General features: G+C 34.7%; 1 protein-coding gene across 1 annotated transcript in view; it reads left to right on the plus strand.

Moving 5' to 3' along the window:
• Positions 1-22,220, plus strand: part of LOC150098055 (U3 small nucleolar RNA-interacting protein 2-like) — a 190,013-nt gene that overhangs the window by 11,520 nt on the left and 156,273 nt on the right. The window contains exons 3-4 of the mRNA XM_090406409.1: positions 10,865-10,980; positions 16,327-16,394. Of these exons, the coding sequence (XP_090262535.1) occupies positions 10,865-10,980; positions 16,327-16,394 (184 nt within the window). The remainder of the gene's footprint in view (positions 1-10,864; positions 10,981-16,326; positions 16,395-22,220) is intronic.

Below are 22,220 nucleotides of genomic sequence, written 5' to 3' on the forward strand. Positions count from 1 at the left end.
TGGACAAACTGGTAAATCTGCACAAATTCATCTTGAAGAACATCAAGAATACATTTCTCTTAACCCTGCAGAGGTTGCAGCTGATCTGAAAGATACAAACAAACTCCTTTCACATATTCAACCTCCTCTACAAATGATGAACTTTGTTGTACAAATTGCTATTTATTTATCGGAAATACCCTCTATTTAGGTAGGAGATGGGTTTCATTAACTGGTGTGAGACCACTGCTCTGCTTGTTGGAGGCCTTAAATGGCTTGAATAAGTTCCATGTTTGGTCTTTAGAGCAGGATTTCTTTTTTGGACTATGTAAAAAATAAATTTAAAAAAAATATATAAAATTGATAAAAATAGCAAAAAAAGACGTAGCCCACCCCCAGTACAAATGTACAGTAGATTTACTAATACCTTTTTGTGAGTGAAAGCCATGTTTAAAAAAAAAAAATCATAGATTTGATTTTACTCATACCATTCCTCTACCCTCATATTTCATACTACTTCATTTCCACCAATATGAAACATTCTAAAATTGTATTCATTAGATATTTCCACCGATGTTACTCGCTCTGAAAATTAAGATTATTCCATACTATGCACTCTTGTGCAAAACAAGAATACCAATAACATTTTATTAGCTGACAGTCCAAAAACAGTATTTTTTAGAGTGAAGAATAGTGCTCTTATCAATACAAAAGAATCCAGTTAAAAAAAAAGAAGTAGCTAACCTGATTTGTTAGCAAGAAGTGATCATCATCAAATTTTTGACATGTACCCTCAAGGGAGTATACAGGTTATGATAGTACTATATGAAAAACTTACATCATTACTAACCTCCTATCTACAGTTTTCCTCCAAATCAATTTGTTACCTGTTAAGACTCCAACATTATCAGATCTTATATTTCTGTCTTCTAAGGCACATTTTATTGTATCAATCCATCTATATCTTGATCTTTCTCTGGATCTTTTTCCAGCTCTCTAGTCTTTGGTGAAGTGTTTTATTTCTAACCCAGCTCTCAGATCCATAAGTTAAAATTGGTTTGAAAACTGTCTTGTATGCAGCTAATTTAGTGTTTTGACTAATTTCTCTCTTATTCCATATAAATTTATTCAGTACCAACTTTGTTGATTCTGCTGTCTATTTCCATATTTAATTTACCATCTTCACTAAAAATTGTGCCCGAGCAGCTGAAATGTTTTACTTGTTCTATCGGTTCTCCATTCACAATGTAGTTGATATGTTCAGTGCTTTTGCCTATTTTCATTGTCTTTGGCTTGTTATTGTTGACCTTCATACCAAATCTATTGCAACAGTTTCAATTTAGTCAGGGAATTTGCAGACTTGTACTGGATTTATTTAAAAGTATAGCATCATCTATATAAAGTAGAGATGAAATTAACATATCCAATTTTGATATCAGGTTTAATACCACATTTCTTCATATTGTGATCCATATAGATAATGAATAACTGAGGGGATAATGTACATCCTTGTCTGACACCTTATTTAACATTAAATCATCTTCCTGTACTTCCTTCAATTCTAACTGCTGACTTACAACTCAAATAAAGACTAAGTATTGCTTGATATAATACCCCATTGACACCATACAACTGTAGCATTTTGAATAGCTTTTCTCTTGGCTCCTTGTCATATGCCTTTTCCAGATCTACAGAGTTAAATACAGATCTTTGTTAGCAAGAAGTTTAATGACTAATTCTTCATTTGTTAACTAATAAGTAGATTATTGCTTGTTACTGAGCCTGAAGACTAGAAATACTGTAGACAGTGATTTCTTTTTTCCCCCCTTTGGCCGGTGTTCTCATTTTAAAAGTTTCTCTCTCTTGAATGCAAAAATGTTATAATTTATGATCAGAATGAATATTTTCATTCTTATTAATGCACCGGCATCCTCTAAATAGCATTGCACCATTCCCTATCAAAATCTTGGTTGCTTTCTTCCATCTAATTCTGCGCAGTATATCCAAGGCATGGTCTACTAGACATGATTGACCATAGTTGTGGCAGTGGGTGTATTTTTTTGTCACCAGTTTGGTGCTGAAGTCACTACAATGCTCTCATGGACACATAGCTTAACATAACAATGAGAACCATCTCTGGTCACTTAAAGTCTACTCCTCTCCCATTGTTGTTACCTGTTTTTTTGTCACATTACCCTTCCATGCTTCAGAACAGAAGAAGCTGACATCAAAGAAATAAAGAAAATCAGAAATAACACATACCTTCATATACATCAAGATATCTCTCCAGCTCACCACCTTACTTCCAGATCTCCCATATGGGTTGGGGAAATATCAGCGATAGTCCTCAGAACTGCTGGAGAAGACCAGGACAAACTACAAACAAGTACCTGATTACAGATCCAACTATCAAACCACCAAGACTCGATCTACCTTAACACCCTTTTACCCCTAAACAGATTTACAATCAGACAAGGCTGATGTGCCTGTTTATTACATCAGTGGGGAATTTCACAGCGACTTTTGTGTATGTGTGTGGTGCTATGCAGACAATGCATCATATCACTGATAACTGCCTCACACACTTTCCATGGAGGCCTCAGGAACTTGCTTTTATTCCTAGATGTTGCCATCAATTGGTTAACTGAACTGTCAATCTGGATATAGTTTTTCTCATTAATTTCTTGTATTTCCCCCATATGCTAAATAAATAAATTAGTTAAAAATTTAGAAGAAGAGCTGTGATAGCAAACAATTCAGTGCATAGGCTGAATGTAATAGATAAAAGGAATGGATGCAAGTTTTTGGATGTGTGGAGTGAGTTTAATGACAGAATGGATTTGTATAAGAGGGACAGCCTACAATTGAATGTGTTTGGTATCAGGAGTCTTTAAAAATTATTAATTACTATGAGACCTAACACAGAGAGTCAGCGAACTAATTATGTTGGAGGAATGGTGAGAATCTGTTTGTATGAGTGACAATGCTACGTGACTATGTTCATGATGGGAATGGACATTATTGTGTGAAATGTTTATGAGAATGATTTTGTGTTCTTCTGGGTTGGACTTATCAAGCATGTGTAAAGAGGTTTGCATAAATAAGACACTAGATAAAAAAAAAACAACAGATCTGCAAGTTGTCCAACTGTGCCACACAGACTATAGACGAGAGTCTTATCTTATTTCTATTCTGTCTTATCCTTTAGGAAGGATAAGACAGAATAGAAAAGGAGGGGGCATGCTGCTAATGATGCTGGATAACTTCCCAGTTAGCATTGAGACCTGTTATTGTAATAACAGTTTTTCATGTTACAGTGAGTTTGAAGCTATCAGGTGTGAGGTGGAGTCTAACAAGATCAAATACATGGTGGGGTGTTGTTACAGACCTAATGGGTTATTTGCTAGTGATGAAGAAATTCATCATCAAATGATGGGTACAAAAGGAGGAATCATAATGGGGAACTTGAATTATCCAAACATTGATTGAGTAGCAGTAAAATCTCGTGAGAAGAATGAAATTGAATTTATTGAGTTGTTGCAAGCAACTTCCTCAAGTAGCATGTGGTAGTAGGAATTCAAGATAAAAGAGTTTTAGAATTGATTATAGTGTCAGAGTTATGTCTCAGTTAAAGACATAACTATTCTTTTGCTGGTTGGGGAAAGTGATTATGTGGTACTCACTTGGGAAGTGACTAAGTTATGAATGTTCCATTCAGGACAGGTTTCATACTGAACAACAAAGAAGGAAATTACGACCACCTGAGGAGTATGCGAGATTCTGTGCCATGATATTAGTTGGATGGGAAGCATTTAAAAATATCTAAATGATGCAATATTGGAACGTTTCCTTAAGAGGTTCAAAGAATAAATAGAGTAAGAATGAAGAGATTCTTTTTTTTTTTTCTTAAGAGATTCGTAAGAAAAGGATAATGTGGAAAGAATACCATGTGCATAAGATTGATATCGGTTATGACAATTATAAGGAACAGGAGAGTCACAACTGTTGTACAGAAAGCTGTCTGAGTATGAAAATAATTTGGCTCTGCAAGCTAAAGACAATCTCAAAGAATCTATCATTATGCTACAAGTAAAAGAATATGAAAGAATACCTCCTGAATGCAGACAATGTGAGGGTAACAGGTGCAAAAGATGTTATTCAACTAATGAGTGCACATTTTGTTAAAAGCAATCAACCTGGTGCATGCAGCATTGTGCTCACTGCTACCTGTTTACTGGATGAAAAAAACTCAGGTATGAGGAGAAAGCATTAGAGCTGTTGCACAAACTAAATAAGAATTCAGCAGTAGGGACTGATGGGATATCAGCATGAGTGCTAAAAGAATGTTCAATTGAACTAGCTATTCCTTTGACCAAACTATCTAATTTGAGTCCCAGAACAGGAAATATTTTGCAGAAGTGGAAAAAATATATGGTAATCTCATTGCACAAAGGTGATGCAAAGACTAATGTATCCAACTGTTGACCTATCAGTATCTCTGGAGTGGTGGTGGTAAAGATTTTGGAATAGTTGGTAAGGGCTTCCATTCAGAAATGGGCTGACAAAGAATCTCTACTTTGCAATGAACAGCACGGATTTATTAAGGAAGTTTGTGTTTGAGCAATTTGCTAGCATTCTATAATAATGTTTCCATTGACTTAGACAAGGGTAATGGATAGACCATGATACTTCTAGATTTTGTTAAAGCATTTGACAGATCACAGCATGGAAGACTTTCATAAACTGAAGAATATGGGATTGGGTTGTAAAATATTAATGTGGATAAGAAGATGTTGATTGACAGATATTAAAAAGTGGTATATGGCAGATGTGAGTCTGCAAGATTTAAGGTAACCAGTGGTGTACGTGGATCTGTCCTTGATCCATTCTTATTCATTCTATACACTAATGACATTGGAAAGCACTATTTGCTGATGATGCAGGGTAATCAGGAAGGCTGCTGATTTGTACTACTTGCAGAATGATTTGAATAAGCTGGAATTGTGGGCAGGTGAAAATGACAATGAAAATGTGAGTTCATTAAGTATAGTTTCTGGGAAAATTCCCATGCTACTCCTCTTAAACACTATTATTATAATTACGGCTATTATAGCCTGTTTTTGTTTAGGAGTGTCCCTTATTTTAAATACATTGGCTATTATTACTCAAAAAAGGGGTATATATATTTTAGGGCATTATGGGTGGGTGTAGAAGGCAATTATAGCAGAATAAAAGAGGTGGAAAAATTTTGTACATACCTTGTTTTGATACTAGGATGTCTTCCAATTTCATGATCCTGCTGAAAGTTGTTTATAATGGGGGAGGGGGGGTTGACGCGGGAAAAATAAATTTGAAAACCCGGGTTTTGTATTAATAATATATATATATATATATATATATTATTGTGTTTAAGGGTGCTTTGGGGGGGGGGGAAGAGAAGGAGAAGGGTTTACTTATGGGGAAACTGAGGCAGGGGAGAGCGTTAACGGGGTGTGGACCGTTTCGGTCGACTGACCCTCATCGGAACATTTCCAGAATGAGTGTGCGTTCATTGTTAGTAAATGTCAAGTCATACAAGTTGGTCTGATGAAATATTCATTGTTATTCAAAACCCTAAAACACCCCAACTCAATATCACCAGAGTTCAAGATCGGTACTATCAATATAAGAAGCCTGAATGGCAAAGAAATTGAGCTAGCTGAAAAATTAGATAAATACCAGATTAATATAATAGGGGTGACTGAAACAAAAAAGACAAAAACTGGTGAGATCTTTCTGAGCAATAAATACAAAATGTTATATTCAAGCAATGACAATCAAGGAAAAGAAGGAGTAGCCATAGTATTCAACACTATATACGAGGCTAATCTTCTTGAATGGCAGGCAGTCTCAAGTAGAGTGATATGGGCAAATATCTGAATGGGGAATTGGACAATGTGAAAATTTTTTGTGCCTATTGTCCCACAGAAGGCTCTACTAAGGTAGAAGTGGAAGAATTTTTTGAGGCTCTAGAGCAGGGGTCGCTAAAGTTATTTGCCCGTCAACCCCCTTCGAGAGTTTCTTGACTTTTTAGCGACCCCCTATATTTTACTATTACGTAATTATAATAGGACAAGCAAAAAAGATGCTTATGTGAGTTTTTAGATTGTTTATTTTATAGTTACAGTGTTTATTGTATGTATAATATAGTATATATTATTATATTACTATTACTACTACTATTACTATCACTGGTATTACTAGTGATATTAATAAACTACTGGTATTAATATCACTGGTATTACTACCAGTACTGCTCAACTTTTCAACATAGAGAAGTTTAGTTCGTGAATGAATAACGATTGAATTATAATATGTATGTTGATGAATTTTAGAACATTAACGCTCACTTGTATGTTAATGAATGCAAAAAAATGAGACTGGGATCGAATACTTGTATCAGTAAATAAGAACTACGCACGTGTTGCAATCTCGCTCCCACTGCGCCGGCCGGCAGGAACCACTAACATCCGTTTATTGGTAAATACGTAATTTTGGCCTACTTGATCGGCCTCAGTAACTATTTTCATGACCTTACCCCATCTTACAGGTCCTATTCATGAACCTGTAAGATGGAGGTACTGATCCCACAATTCACTCTTAATTGCGTTGTCGTTACCTCCATGTCTTTTGTCATGGAGATAATCCAAGTTAACCAAATTAAATATTACCCATACAATGATATCTTATATTTTTCTGTCGATCCCCAATCGACTCCAGGGGGTCAATGCCGACCCCTTTGGCGACCACTGCTTTAGAGAATGCTACTACTGACACAATGAAAAAGGGAAAGTTGGTCCTTGTTGGGGATCAAAATAGCAGAGTAGGAAGTGATTGTCAGACATAAAAAAATATTTTGGGAAAATTTGGAGAAAAGAGCAAAGGTAATAATAATGGCAAATACCTGTTGGATTTCTGCTCAGGACATGGACTGGTTATTACTAACACCATGTTCCAACATAGAAATGTGCACAAATTCACATGGAGAGAAGAGGCAAGGAATAAGAAAAGTCTCATTGACTATGTTATAGTTGATAATGATGTTTTCTCCCTTATGCAGGACACCAGAGTGTACAGAAAATTTGAAATTGGAAGTGATCACTATTTAGTCGTGAGCAGGATAAAATTGAATTTCATATTGAAAAGAATAACATGTAAGAAAGTTTTAAAGCGAATAAAAGTTGAGCAGCTCTCAGATGTGAACTGTAGACTGAAGTACACAAAGATTATTCAAGAAAAAAATGAAAGAGTTTGAGAACAGGAACCAAACCTTGGAGATTCGGTGGCAAACCTTGAAGAAAACCCTGATTGATTTAGCTAGAGAGGCATGTGGTCAGGTTGTCTGCAAGGATAAAAAAATCAGAACTCCCCGGTGGACACAGGAAGTTAAAGAGGCAGTGAAGGAAAAGAAGAAAGCATATCAAAAGTTCCTGGCAAATAAGTCAGCTTGTGCTGTTAGAGAATACAGAGACAAATGCAAGAATGCTAAACAGTGTGTAAAACTAGCTAAACAAAAGTCATGGGAGGACTTTGGCAAGAATATAGAAAATAAATATCACGAAGGTGGCAAAATATTCTGGAGGTTGTTGAAGAAGCTTAGGAATGGAGGAAAGAGTACTGTAAAAGGAGTTAGAGATGATAAAGGTGGCATGAAAATGGCAGAAAAAGATATCCTTGAGGTATGGAGTAATTACTTTGAAAAACTGCTAAATGAAACAAGCAGCGATGACAGCACAGTTGTAAAAAAACACTGACCAGGCATGCAGTCAGGAATACATATCCATACTTGAAGTAAAAAAAGCAATCAAAAGCTTGAAATGTGGAAAGGCACTAGGAGTAGATGATATTCGACCAGAAATGCTGAAGTATGGTGGTATAAAAGTCTTGCAGTGACTGCACTGCAGTCACTGCAAGAACACTCAGTACATCCCTACTGAGTGTTCTTGCAGTCGGAACACCAGGAACACTCAGTACATCCCTACTGAGTGTTCCTGGCAAGATCTATGCAAGTATACTTGAGAAAAGGTTGAGAAGAATTGTGGAAGAAAAGCTTGGTGAAGAACAAGCTGGATTGATTCAGGCCAAATAGAGGTTGTCAGCGTCAGATATTCACTTTACGACAAATAGTCGAGAAATCATGGGAATATGACAAAGATCTGTATTTAAGTTTTGTCGATCTGGAAAAGGCATATGACAAGGTGCCAAGAGAGAAGCTATTCAATCCACTACAGTTATATGGTGTCAATGGGACATTATATCAAGCAATACTTAGTCTTTATTTGAATTGTAAATCAGCAGTTAGGATTGAAGGAAGTACAGGAAAATGGTCTAATGTTAAATCTGGTGTGAGACAAGGATGTACATTATCCCCTCTGTTATTCATTATCTATATGGATCATATTATGAAGGAAAATGGTATTAAATCTGATATCAAAATTGGAGATGTTAATGTCAGCTCTTTGCTTTATGCGGACGATGTTATACTTCTAAATAAATCTGCTACAAGTCTGCTGGATTCCCTGACTAAATTGAATAACTCTTATAATAGATATGGTATGAAGGTCAGCAATTAAAAGACAAGACAACGAAAATAGGCAGAATCGTTGAAAATGTCAACTGCATTGTGAATGGAGAACCTGTGGAACAAGTAAAACATTTCAGCTACTTGGGCATGATGTTTAGTGAAGATGGTAAATTAAATATGGAAATAGACAACAGAATCAACAAAGCTGGTATTGTAGGAAGTCAACTGAATAAATTCATATGGAATAAGAGAGAAATTAGTCGGAACACTAAATTAGCTGTATACAAGACAGTGTTCAAACCAGTTTTAACTTATGGATTTGAGAGCTGGGTCAGAAGTAAAACATTTGACCAGATTAGCAAAACAAGTGTTCTCTTCCAGGTTGGCAGAAAAATGGCCTAGAAGAAGACCAATATATAATTGGATTGAGATGGTACAAAGTGCCTTAGACGATAGAAATATAAGATCTGATGATGTTGGAGTCTTGACAAGTAACAGACTGATTTGGAAGAAAATTGTAGATAGGAAGTTAGTAATGATGTAAATTTTTCATGTAGTACTATCATATCCCGTACATCCCATTGAAGGTACATGGCAGGAATTTGATGATGATGATGATGATATTATATTGGTGGGATTATGCTAGAAGAAACTGATCTGGCTAGGGATCTTGGAATTTTAGTTGATAGGAAGTTAAAGTTCAAGGGTCATATAGCAAAGATTGCAAATATAACTCAGAGCATAATTACAATTCTGAAACAAACTTTGAACTGTAAAGATAAGTCCTTTTACCTCTTTACAAGGCTTTGATAAGACTTCACTTGGACTATTGTGCATGTGTCTAATCTCCTGGTTTCTGTGGTGATTTTGATACATGAGAGAGAGAGTGAAGGATAGTGTTAAAAATGGTATCACGATTGTGGAATACTGATTTTTGTATCTGATTTACACATGAAAGTCCACAAAACCTATAGCACACTAGTGACTTTTGTGGGCAAGAGGAATAGAAGAAAGGAGCAGTTTGTTCACATTTTGCTTGAACAGCTGAGAGTTGTAATCTTTGGGGAATTCATATTGGGAGTGACTGTACCAAAGGACAGAAGTAGATGGAATGAAAGAGGAAGCAGTGGAGTTGGTTCAGTTAGTTTCAAGATAGACTATAAAAGAGTGTTGATTAGCAGTGGCACTGGTTTTAATGATTTTGGAGGAGAAATAATTGGCCAATTGAGCAGAGCACTGTCCATGAAAGTATCTGTATAAGAGGCACAAGGCAAAAACTGAACATCTGTGAGAGAGGGATTGAAGTGGGTATTTGAGAGAGTGGGATCATTAATTAGCTGATTTCCCTTTTCTGGATAGAATTGAGCAATCTTAGAGGGGATTTTGGTGCATCACCCCAAATATGGGAGCAATATTCCATGGCTGGACTTTGTATTTTGGGATTTGTATTAGTATTATTATTATTATTATTCGTGATACCTCCAAAGAGTCCGAAGACTCATCGCGGGAGGACACCTACAACTGTCTCCACCACTACACCGAACCTCTACTACGAATCAACGCCATCTACTGCCCACAACCACCACCGCTAGTTTTTTTTTTTTTTTTTGTCTGTAAATTGCGTGTGTTCTGAAGTGTGTATAGAGTTAGCAGCCATGAGTAGTGGGCTTGTGCAAAAAGCACACCAAGTTTTTGGCAGCCGCAGAAGCTATAGTGCCAGGAAGGATCGAAGGTGCAGGTCATTATGAAGTCATTATGTAGACAGATTGAGAACTTGTAGACTGCAGACATTAGAGGAAGAAAGGGCTAACAGGAGAAAGAGAAGTATATGATTGAGACTTACAAACTGTGGTCATACAGATTTCAGTAGATAGGAATTTTTCATTTGATCAAGAGTGCAGACAGGACAAAAGGCCATCCTTGGAAATTGAGAATGAATGCTGTCAAGAAGAGGATGAGAGCCAGAGTTTTCTCTCATAGAGTGATGCATGATTTGAATGGATTGCCATTGGATATTGTGTGTGCAAGTAGTGTGAATGAATTCAAGATCAAGTATGACAGTAGTATGTGGCCTTCCTTGATGAATCCCTGACTTTCTGGAGGTCTCTCAAATAATAATAATATACTTTGCTTCAGAAGAAGTCACAAGGTAATGATTAGAATAGGTGCATTTAAGGAAAGCTGGAAGGACTCACCAGTACCTTAGAATGGGGGTCGTGTTCTTGTAAATGTTTATTCCAGTATAATATAAATGAGAATTATTTCTGTATATTGATTTTATATATTTTTTTTTTTTTTTTACTTTTTCCCTACTGCATTTAGCAATGAAGAATTGTTGCAGGAAAATTGTGGAATCACCAGTGAAGAAGAAGAAGAAACTCAGCAAGAAAAGAAACTTCGTATAACCCGGCATTATCTAGAAGAAATTAAGAAACAAGGTAAAAAAATAAAAAAAGCAATGGTCTCCTTTCTTTCAGACTAGAAATTAATACTAGTTTACTTCCTATTTATTTAGTATAATGTTTACCACTGGGAAAGCTAGGATCTGTTGTTTATAAGCTGTTACAAACACAAATTAATGTTGCTATGGTCCTTAGACTGTTTATTAAATTCACTATTGAAAAGGTGCCTGTCTGAACTTGGATGTATACAAGCTGTGAGTCAAACGTTTTTTTGACTGATGCTGTATATAGAACCATTTTAAGATAAGACCATGGAACTATAGTTATATTATGTAGAATATTGGAAATTTTTTCCACTTGGTTAGACTATAATAAATTTAGTTTAATCCTTTATCCAAGTGTAAGCAAACAAAGTTTGTGCCTGAAGTATCTTCAGGACTGAGGCAACTCATGGTAAAGGTGGACCAAGCTCTCATCACTCCTTGTCTTAGCATCTCCCATAATGCAAAGCACATCTCCTTGCAGACATATATAATGCTATGCATTAAGGGAAGGGCCACTACCCAGACCGATTTCGACCTTTATTGAGGTGTTGTCAGTGGGTGATACCACCTTGGTATCACCCAGAGCTGGTGATACCAAGGTGGAAGCAATGGAGAGGTCATATTTACCTATACGAGTTGCCAAATTTACCTATACAAGTTGCATTATGGAAGATACTAATACAATGAGTGATGAGAACTTGGTCCACCTTTACTATGAGTTGCCTCAGTCCTGAAGATACTTCAGCCACAAACTTTGTTTGCTTACACTTGGATAAAGGATTAAATTAAATTTATTATAGTATTACCAAGTGGAAAAAACTTCAAACATCTTTCTCTAAATCCAGAGTAATTTAATTATAAGGCGAGACACCTTTTGGCAACTCGTATAGGTAAATATGACTTCTCCATTGCTTCCACCTTGGTATCACGACCTCTGGGTCTGACTCCCACTGATGAGACCTCAATAAAGGTCCAAACTGGTCTGGGTGGTGGCCCTTCCCTTAATGCATAGCGTTATACATGTCCACAGGAGATACTAAGACATGGAGTGATGAGAGCTTGGTCCACCTTTACTACGAGTTGCCTCAGTCCTGAAGATACTTCAGGTGCAAACTTTGTTTGCTTACACTTGGATAAAGGATTAGACTACATTTATTGTTATGTAGGAAGCATCCTTATCATAATGGCTAGTAGTATTTTGACATTTCATTTGTTTTATGTTCATTGCTTTATGCATTTTCAACATAATCAGCTTGAGAAGAGGAATATCTGTGGATAAAGTTGAGAAAGTTGCTTGAAGACTGAAGTCACTTTGATTGCTTTTATGATTAGAGCAACATTGTGCATCTCAAAGTTAGTCTGCAGCATTATACTACATTGTCGATGTGTGTGTAACTTTCCATAATGAGAAAATGCCCTGAACAGTGTCAAAATCAAAGCTGATTTCTCCATCACTGTTAATTTTTCTTGTCTGTCAATATTCTCCTTGCAACTTCTCTCTCTTTCTAAGGTTGAAAATTCTTCTGAAAGGAACAAGATTTAAACCATCATTTCACTTTTAACAAATAACCATCAGATTTTGCAGCTTGCTTTGGGAGTTAAGCAGCTGGAACTTGCCATGGAACTACTTTGAAGATTATAGTAGACATTAGGATATATAGGCTTACTATTTTCGATTATTAACACAGATGAAGAACTTTTGGATCTTTCCTCTAAATTTTCATGCAAATGAATTGCCTGATAAATTGTAATGCTGGTCATGTTAAGAACTGATAAAATAATTTATCTAAGAATATGTCCATGTATTGATAAATTTCATTTTTAAAAATATTAGTACTACATTATTCCACAGTGCATATTTTTTAAGCATTAATTCTGGCTTTCTAAATTATGCAGTGCAACTGCTATCAAACTAAATAGATTGATTTCTTAGTAAGACAGACTTTTTCCGATCATACTCAGAGTAATCATGTATCACCATGGCATTACTCTTATCTGCTTTATTGATAATGATCCCCTTTACCTAATTATTTAATTAATTATTATTTTTAATGTAAAACCCACTTGTGAAAGGCTATAACCTGTAGTACTTTAGTGTTGTTACTGTGACTGAAATAAGCATTAGATAATCTGGAAACACTGCTCTAGAAACCTAACATGGACCTTTTCAAGCTGCTTCATATTTCTGTATTTCATCATCTCTGGCCAAATATCATCTGCTCTCCAACTGTCTTACCATGTTTGAGATTTTTGATAGCTTTTTCTACCTCTAGTATTGAAATATATTCACAGTTACATTCCTTGTGTATTTTTTCTATTCTTGTTTTGTCACTGCTTATTTTATTTAATAATTTTCAATGTATTATTGTAAAAGGAATCAGAAATCATAAGAGTGACATGAAACCCGATCAAAATAATTACTCCAGCCATCCAGAATATCCTTTTGATCAGTTTTATGTCACCCTTTTGTAGCATTCTCCTCTTCCTCCATTTCTAAGCTTTGTCAGTAGTCTTCAGAATTTTTTCACCTTCATGATTAGCTTTTATGCATTTTTCTTTGGACTCTTCAAGGATACATACTGACTTACTTGCCCTGAATTTTCAATATGATTTCTTCTTTTTCCAAGGTTGAGTACATCCTGATGTTCTGATTTTTCTGTGCATGCAGACAACTTCACCAGTATGTCTGGCTGAATCATTTGATATTTTCTTCAGATTTTGACACTTAACACTGACTGTCTCTGGTTTAGTTCCTATTTTGAAACCGCTTTGTTTCTTGTATATTCGAGTCTACATTCACCTCTAACAGTTGCTTCAATTTGAGTCTTTTGAAAATTATACTACATATTTTAAGGGCTTTTCAGCTGAAGGTGAGTTACCTGGTCATAAGGATAGGGTTTTCCCTATCAGAAACTTGTTTTTCATCCTTCAAGACATTTAACTCACCAAAGAATACATGGAGTGATAACAGACACTAATTGATTATGCAGCTAACGTTCCTGGTGATAATATTAATTTGAGTTCTTCAAAGCCATGTTACTTGGCCTTGAACATGAGCCTAGCAAGTAAAGAGAAGATTATGAGCATTAAAAAAGAAATAATTATTATTATAGCTACCTAAGATCAAAAGTGTAGGAAATTCTGATCTAAGTGGCTATAACGCACACACGCACGCAGAGGTCTGGAAAGTTCTGGTAAACACCTGGACAAAAATGATATTAAAGCAACTGATATAACCACAAGAAAGAACATACTAATAGCAAAGTTATGAAGGTAACTTATGTTCTTTCTTGTGGTTATATCAGTTGCTTTAATATCATTTTTGTCTAGGTGTTTATCAGAACTTTCCACACCTCCCCCCCCCCCTCTGTGTTTGTGTGTTTTAAATTCACCAGTGTCACTCGACAAAAATGACAAGACACATCACTTTGGTGTTAGTACTTAATGTATTTTCCCCTCAAACTTGCTAAGAATGTATAACATCATTATCACTGAGGATGGAGTGAGTTATTATTTTCAAAAGGTGTGATGTTCAATTAACAGCAAATGATTTTTGTTGCTTTTTTACTGTGTTTATATATTTTCTGGAACTAGTTTTCCACTTGAAAAACTATATATCTCCAACCCATTACACTAGTTTGGCATTAGTGTACAACAGCTGCTGCTCTCTTATAACCGAGAGCAGCACCACATGTTTGATATCACTATTACATTATGTTTTTAGAGTTATTTGTTTTTGATGTTCAGAATGGTGTTTTGCTAATATTTTGTGTGAAGCAGTGTTTTTTTAGTGGTGCTTGGTAGTTGAGTTTCTAGAACAGCATTTGCTCTAATGCTGTTGTGTTTTTCATGGTAGTTTGTTGATTTTGACCAGTTTTGGATAAGTGGTTTTGTTTTTGAAGCAGTAATATGTTGATTGCACTGACTTTTAAAATGTTAGAATTAGCTTTTGAGGACATGGGCCATAAGTGTTTGTTAGTGTATTGGTTCTCGGCAGCAGTGTTTGTGGTAATTTTTTACTCACATGTATTATTTCGATTATGCTAAGTATTTTATATGTTATTTTTGTTTTGTTATGCTCATAATTTTATTTTTCTGATGTAACTTCCTGAAATAAATGATGTAAAAAATACAATTCGAGAATGTTATCTTTATTTATTTTTTTGATATCTGCATAACCCAAGATTGTTATATTGCATTCTGTAAATTCTTGTGATGGCATTTCTTTACTTGTTGGGATTCCTTCTGATGTCAATGATAATGCTTATATTTCTTCACTTGGAGATTTTGTTGTTTCTGTAAGAATGTTTTTGTGTTCTGAATTTTCTTGCTGTCTCAACACAAAACAGATAACTTGAAATGTTTGCTGTGTTAGTTTTCATTTCTTCATTTTATAAGTGAGTGTGGTGTTATGGTGACATTCATTCATGTGCATGCCATTTGTTTTATTATTATTCTATTGCTTTTATTATTGTTATTTATGTTAACTAAATACTTAAGGAATTGACAGTGTACACTACAATTATAAATTAAATAAACTTTAATATATACTTTCCGATATTTCGGCAACCTCACGTTGCCATCTTCACGGGCAACTTAAGATAAAGATACGTGCAAGCAAGTACTACATAACAGCAAATGAGAAACAAAGCGAGAAAGCTACCATTTTCCTAAAGTCCTGATGGTGCCCCCTGGTGGGCTATATTAGGTGTTCTTCAGCCTTTGGGCTGAAGTTCTTCTGATATATGTTTCCCAAATTTGGGGCAGTCTCATGCAGCCAAATTTGTTAAGGTTTGGCATGTTCCTAAGGGCTGAGGCTGATTCCATGAATAGTCTTTCATTTCCGAAATATCGGAAAGTATATATTAAAGTTGATTTAATTTATATTTCTAGTGTATGTTGTCAATTCCTTGAGTATTTAGTTATGTTTAACCGGCAAAAGAATTGTTATTTGTGTTGTTGATTTTATTATATTCCTTTATTGTAGTTTATTTTAATTTTATTATTTTGTTTGTATCGTATGTTAGGCTTTTTTTCTTTTTTTTTGTTGTTTGTTTGTTTGTTTAAATCTTAATATTGTTTTCTTAACTCTGTAGGGCAAGTCATATGATTGATGTAACTTCCAGTTCTGTTGGTCATATGGCACGTACATATATTACTTAGTTTTGTTAGTTTCTTGGTTATGAGAAAGCAATAGTTGTTGTATGCTTGTACTAGTAATTTCAACATTATTTTAGGCCATATTTTTTGTAGTTATATATACAATAAGAAACGTCAGAATGATATTTTAAAAGTCTCATGAATTCACCTATTTCAAAATAAACATTGAATGTTATAGAGCAAGAGGAAGCAGAAACAGAAGATATTGACAGAAGTGCAATTGCCCACAGATTAAAACAAGATGCAGTAAGTTTTCTGTGTTATGAACAAAAAGTTTTATTATGTGATATAGTTAATTTTTATTATGCTTGCCATATGATTAATGCTTAAATAATACACTGAAACAAACCTTGGTAAATTGATGTTTTTTTCAAAATCTTTATCATACTTTGCTTACACAAGACACTGGTATGCTGTAGGTCTTGTGACCTTTCGTGTGTGGGTCAGGTATAAAAAATTAAAAAAAAAAAACCTATTATTTTTGCATTTATCTTGGTGTGACTTAAACATGAATTATTCAGCTTATTTTGCATTCTTATCAGACATTGGACTGCTTTGGTTTTACTATGTTATCTTTTAAAAAGGAGAAATTGATGGATCACAAAAAAAGATGAAAAAAAAAACATTAAGATAAGAAATCAACTGATGAAATCTAGCGATTTTTGTAATCATACTCCCTACTGTTTAATCACTCATTGGAATAAAAAATAACCAAATTTAAAGGACTAATTTGTATAGATATGCTGTAAAATATTCAGATTTCAAGAGCTGAAACTAGATCATATATAATGGTCTGGTTTCGTGCATGCAGGATTTCCTTCATACTTTGATGTTCAATGGTTAGCTTAGTGCTAATGCCTAAGATATTTGCTAAGCCATGATGTTCTTTTTTACTTATTTCCATATATTTCTCTACACATTCTTTGTTGCATTGAAAACAGCTAGTTTTTTCTGTATAATGAATATTAAATAGATTTTAAAGTAATATTAGATGTAAATTTTATGCCATCATGAAAGACAACACATTAAGGATCATCCTTAGATTCCACATGTTTTTTTTGGAATCCTGCTTCCTCTGCTGTCATAAATTGTCATATATCATACGGCTTCTGACTTTACTTCTTCATCTTTCATGCCACATCACATATTCATATAAATAAATAAAATACAAGAAACATAGTTTCTCCTCTTAAAATTTCAAATAAATTTATTTCTGTTTTTTATTACTTTTTCTTATTTAAACAATTTCTGTATAATCTATGAAAAGCCTTTATAGTCAATATTAAATAGAAATTGAAGTAATATTAGATGTAAATTTTGATGTAGGTATTGACAGTGTTCTTTGGTAGGATGTACCTGGGTTTAAATCCCATTTTGGGCTTGACGAATCTTTATCATGGCTTTTAAGGTGAAGTTGTTCACTCCTCAAAACAGTTTAACCAGTCAGCCGGAAGAACACACAAGTTACATATACACTAGTGGCCAAAATTGTGGAAACCTTTCGGAAAACGTGCATTTTTGAGGTTTGATGGCTCATAACACCACTTTTTTTTGGTATAATACCATAAAATTATATATCAATGGAAAGATAATTTAATCAAGAATGTGATACAACAACATTTGTTCAATTACCTGTATTCTACGAAAAGTTATAGCCAAATAACCAGAAAAAAGAAGCACACCATGCTTAGGTTGATATGAAGTAGCTTTTCTTCATTTGAATGTAGCCAATGAGCATAAGTGTTTAGAGAGCCAATCAGGTGTCATCTTGGTTTTAGCAATGAGCCAATAAGGTCAGTGTAGGATTCAGCTATTGATGTCATGTATTGGAGCTGAGAGGAGGACATTTGTCAGTGTGTTATGTGATTGCTATCAAGTTGGTTGGTTTTTTTTTTTGTGTGTGTTCTTTTATTTAGTGAGCTTGTAAAACATAATAATATCTCAAACAAAGGTTGAAAAGATTAAACTGGGCTAAAACCCATGTTAACTGGTGCTAAGAGTTTGACTGGTCACCCAGATAGTGATGTAAAATAGTACTGTTAAGTGAACAAGGCTACAGTTATGAAGAAATTGGTGGAAACTTAACCAAAGGTGGCATTTCTAAATTTTTGAAGAGGTATAAGGAGACTCAGTCACTACAAAACTAGACTGGTAAAGGTAGCAAGTGATGATAGAAGAATTGAGAGACTGTGCCTACATGACAGAAGAAAATCATCTGGGTGTATACAAGATGAAATGGCGCAATACAATGTGAAGTTGAGTGCAAGTACTGTTTGGCACAGACTGCAGGAATTTGGTCTAAATGCTGGAATTCCATGAAAAAAGCCATTTTTATCTCTCAAACAAAGGATGAAAAGATTAAACTGGGCTAAAACCCATGTTAACTGGACAGCGGAACAATGGTAGTGTTTCATTTGGAGTGATGAGTCCAAAATCTCCCTGTTTGGTAGTGATGGCATAAAATACGTAAGGAGAATAATCGGAGAAGATTTGCATCCTGATTGCATCACACCTACTGTTATTAAAAGAACACGTAAGACCACAGTAATAACTTTTAATTAATAAAAGTACAGATATTTCATACTAAAACTAATAGTACATCTTCAGTGTCACACAAACAGTTATAGGAATAGTTATAGTTATAGGAATACCTGTTCTTTTAATAATTACACCTACCATGAAACACCCACTTAGTGTTATGATCTGGGGTTGTATGACATCAAATGGTGTGGGAAAAATTTGTGTGATTAATGGGAATATAAATGCCCCAAAATACATAAATGAAATACTTGAACCCAAACTGAAGCCTTCCACATGTGATCTTTTCCAAGATAATGAAGTATTTATATTTCAACAGGATTCAGCTCCATGTCATGTTGCTGCTATGTGCTAAAAGTGGTTTCAAAAAGTGGAATGGCCTGGGAATAGCCCAGATCTTAACCCAATCGAAAATCTATGGAGCCGACTAAAGAAACTTGTTAGTCAGAAGCAATCCACCAATAAAACCCAATTAATAGACCCAATAATTCAATCTTGGTTTCACATTATAACAGCTGCAGAACTAAAAAACTTGGTTCACTCCATGGGAAGGCATTGTAAGGCCGTAATTAACGCTAAAGGTTACCCAACTAAGTATTAACTCACATTGTGAGAATTTTTGTATATCTCATTTTTTCTGTGTTTCACTTTTCTTCTTTATAACTGCTGTTCTAATAAAAAATCCTTCATAAAAGTTATTGCATTACATTCTTGATTAAATTATCTTTCCATTGATATATAATTTTATGGTATTACACCAAAAAAAGTGGTGTTATGAGCCATCAAACCTCAAAAATACACTTTTTCCAAAAGGTTTCCACAGTTTTGGCCACTAGTGTATAGCAGACAATGCAGATAGGATTAACTACCCTGTCATAAGCATTAAGCAAGTTTCTAAGTAGCCAAGTTACTTAGCTGTGAGTCTAAGTAACTTGGGTCATGTCTAATGTAAAAAAGGGAAGATATAATATGCATGCTACTATAATATTTTTTTTATTGACTTTATGATTTTTACATGTTGAGATTCAGGATTTCTAATCTAAAAAAATTCTAAGTCATCTTAGAAAATGTTCAAGCTTCGATATTTGAAATATTCTGAAAAACAAGTTTAATGTAGTTCCCAACATACGTTAGACATTAAACAAAAAAGTTAAGCTTTATGGTAGTAGAGCTTCCTGTTTATTAACCCTTAGGCTTAAGATTAATGAATGGATTAAAGGATTATGAGTGGATTATTTTATTATTATTGTTATTTTTTAATTATAAAGAGTAACAAATCACACTTACCTAGATAATTTGAATATCAGGATGATGGGGTTATTTAGAATGCCATTCAATAAAATTAACCCAAAAAGTAGTGTGAGATTGGAAAACAGTGTAGAAAAGTGAACACTGAGCAAAAATATATTAAGAAGTATGAATAAAATTAGAAATAAAACAAAACTAAGCAGGTACTGAATTTAGAAATTATGATTATTATTATTATTTTTTTTTAATTTATGAGCTAAAACTCTAAAATTCTATAGTAAACATGCTCAACCAGTAGTATAAATGACAGTATGTGCTGGCTGTTTTCAGTGGATTTGTCATCAGGTAAAGAGAGAAAAAGCTAGTTATGAGTTTGCCAAGTGGTTCACTAAAAGATTTGAAAGTAAGCATCAGTAGTTTATCTTATCCAATCTCAACCTTATGGCAATTAAATAGGATCTTTGCCTGTACAACACATTGGTTGGTTTAGTGCTAGAATCTGAGCATTATAATTTTTTTTTGTTTTCTTGGAAATCAATAATGATGATCTTCTCAATTTCAGGGTTGTGTTTTTTAATTGTTTGGCATGTAATGATATTTCACTGGTGGAATTTTTGTATACTCTCATAAGTGAAAAATCAAAACTAGTCCCATATATTCTTGAAATCTATGATGCCATTAAACACATCTTCACATAGTCTAATTACAAAACTGCATTTACCACCAATAATAAACTACAAAACTTATTGACTATTAAATTATTTAAGGAATTTACAATGTATACTGGAATATTAATTAAAAGAAACTTTAATAAATACTTCCTATATTTCAGCAATGTCACATTGCCATCTTCATGGGAACATACAACTATGACACATGCACACAGGCACTACAAAAAGCAAATGAGGTCGAAAAGAGAAACTGCTGTTGTTACTAGAGTCCTAATGGCGCCCCCTAGCAGGCTATATTGGGTTGTCTTGGCTGATGGTCTCATGATGCAAACCTCCCAAATTTGTTGGGTTTGGAAAGTTTTTTACAGCTGAGGCTGATTCTATGAACAATCTTTCATATTTAAACTTGCTGCGGTGTATTAACATGGCTTTCTTCCAACGTATTCTTTGGCGGGTATCCAGAGCATGATCTGCAAGCCCAGAGTGGCTGTACTGGTGAAACCGGACGTAGTCTTTGTGTTCCGAAATCCTGACGTTTTCTCTCCTGCCTGTTTGGCCAAAGTAGGACAGTTTACAGCTGCAAGGGACCTGGTATACCCCAGGTAGGTCTGTTCAGATGACAGTGCCTAACCACTGAACTAAACCACATCCTTAATACTTAGCCAAATGGCTACAACCCCCAAAAAATATTAAAACCAGTAAACCACGAGCCCCCCCCCCCTCATAACAAAGAAAGCCATGTTAATACACCGCAGCAAGTTTAAATATGAAAGATTGTTCATAGAATCAGCCTCAGCTATAAAAAAATTTCCAACAACAAATTTGGGTGTATTGAGACTGCCCCAAATTTGGGAGGCTTGCATCATGAGAACATCAGCCCAACAGCCAAGACAACTCAATATAGCCCGCTAGGGGGCACCATTAGGACTCTAGGAACAACAGTAGTTTCTCTCTTCGACCTCATTTGCTTTTTGTAGTGCCTGCATGCACGTGTCATAGTTGTATGTTCCCATGAAGATGGCAATGTGACATTGTCGAAATATAGGAAGTATTTATTAAAGTTTCTTTTAATTAATATTCCAGTATACGTTGTAAATTCCTTAAATAATTTAATAGTCATGTGTTCCCAACGTATAAGCCTTTCTACAAGAATTATAAAACTTATTAAAACATAAAACCATAGTGATACATTATTAATAGCATAACATTGTTTACAAATTTCACTGTCAGCTCAGATGCAGTACCTGTAATGTTTGATCCACCATTAGCTCTTTAAAATCACATTTAATTGAGCATTACAGCACTTGCAATATACCTATATCAGATTATTTACAATCCACCAGAGAAAATATAATCAAAACACTAGCAATATCAACAAAACTCCCAGTATCACTGAAATATCTCACATGCCATATAATTAAAATGCACATGCCTGAAATCGAGAAGGTCCTCGTTATCAATTTCCAACAAAAAAGAGAAACCAGTTATACTGCTCAGAATTGCTAGTGGTAAGAACCAAAGACTCTACTAACTCTGTGCTTTTGGCTAATAAGTAATATAAACTGCTCCCCTTTACTCATGTATCAACTTAACTCCAACTCATCTTTTCATCTAG

This window comes from Typopeltis vanoorti, chromosome 16 (genome assembly GCF_054136105.1).
Source record: "Typopeltis vanoorti isolate ZY-2024b chromosome 16, IOZ_Tvanoo_1.0, whole genome shotgun sequence".
In the NCBI taxonomy this organism is placed as follows: Eukaryota; Metazoa; Arthropoda; class Arachnida; order Uropygi; family Thelyphonidae; genus Typopeltis; species Typopeltis vanoorti.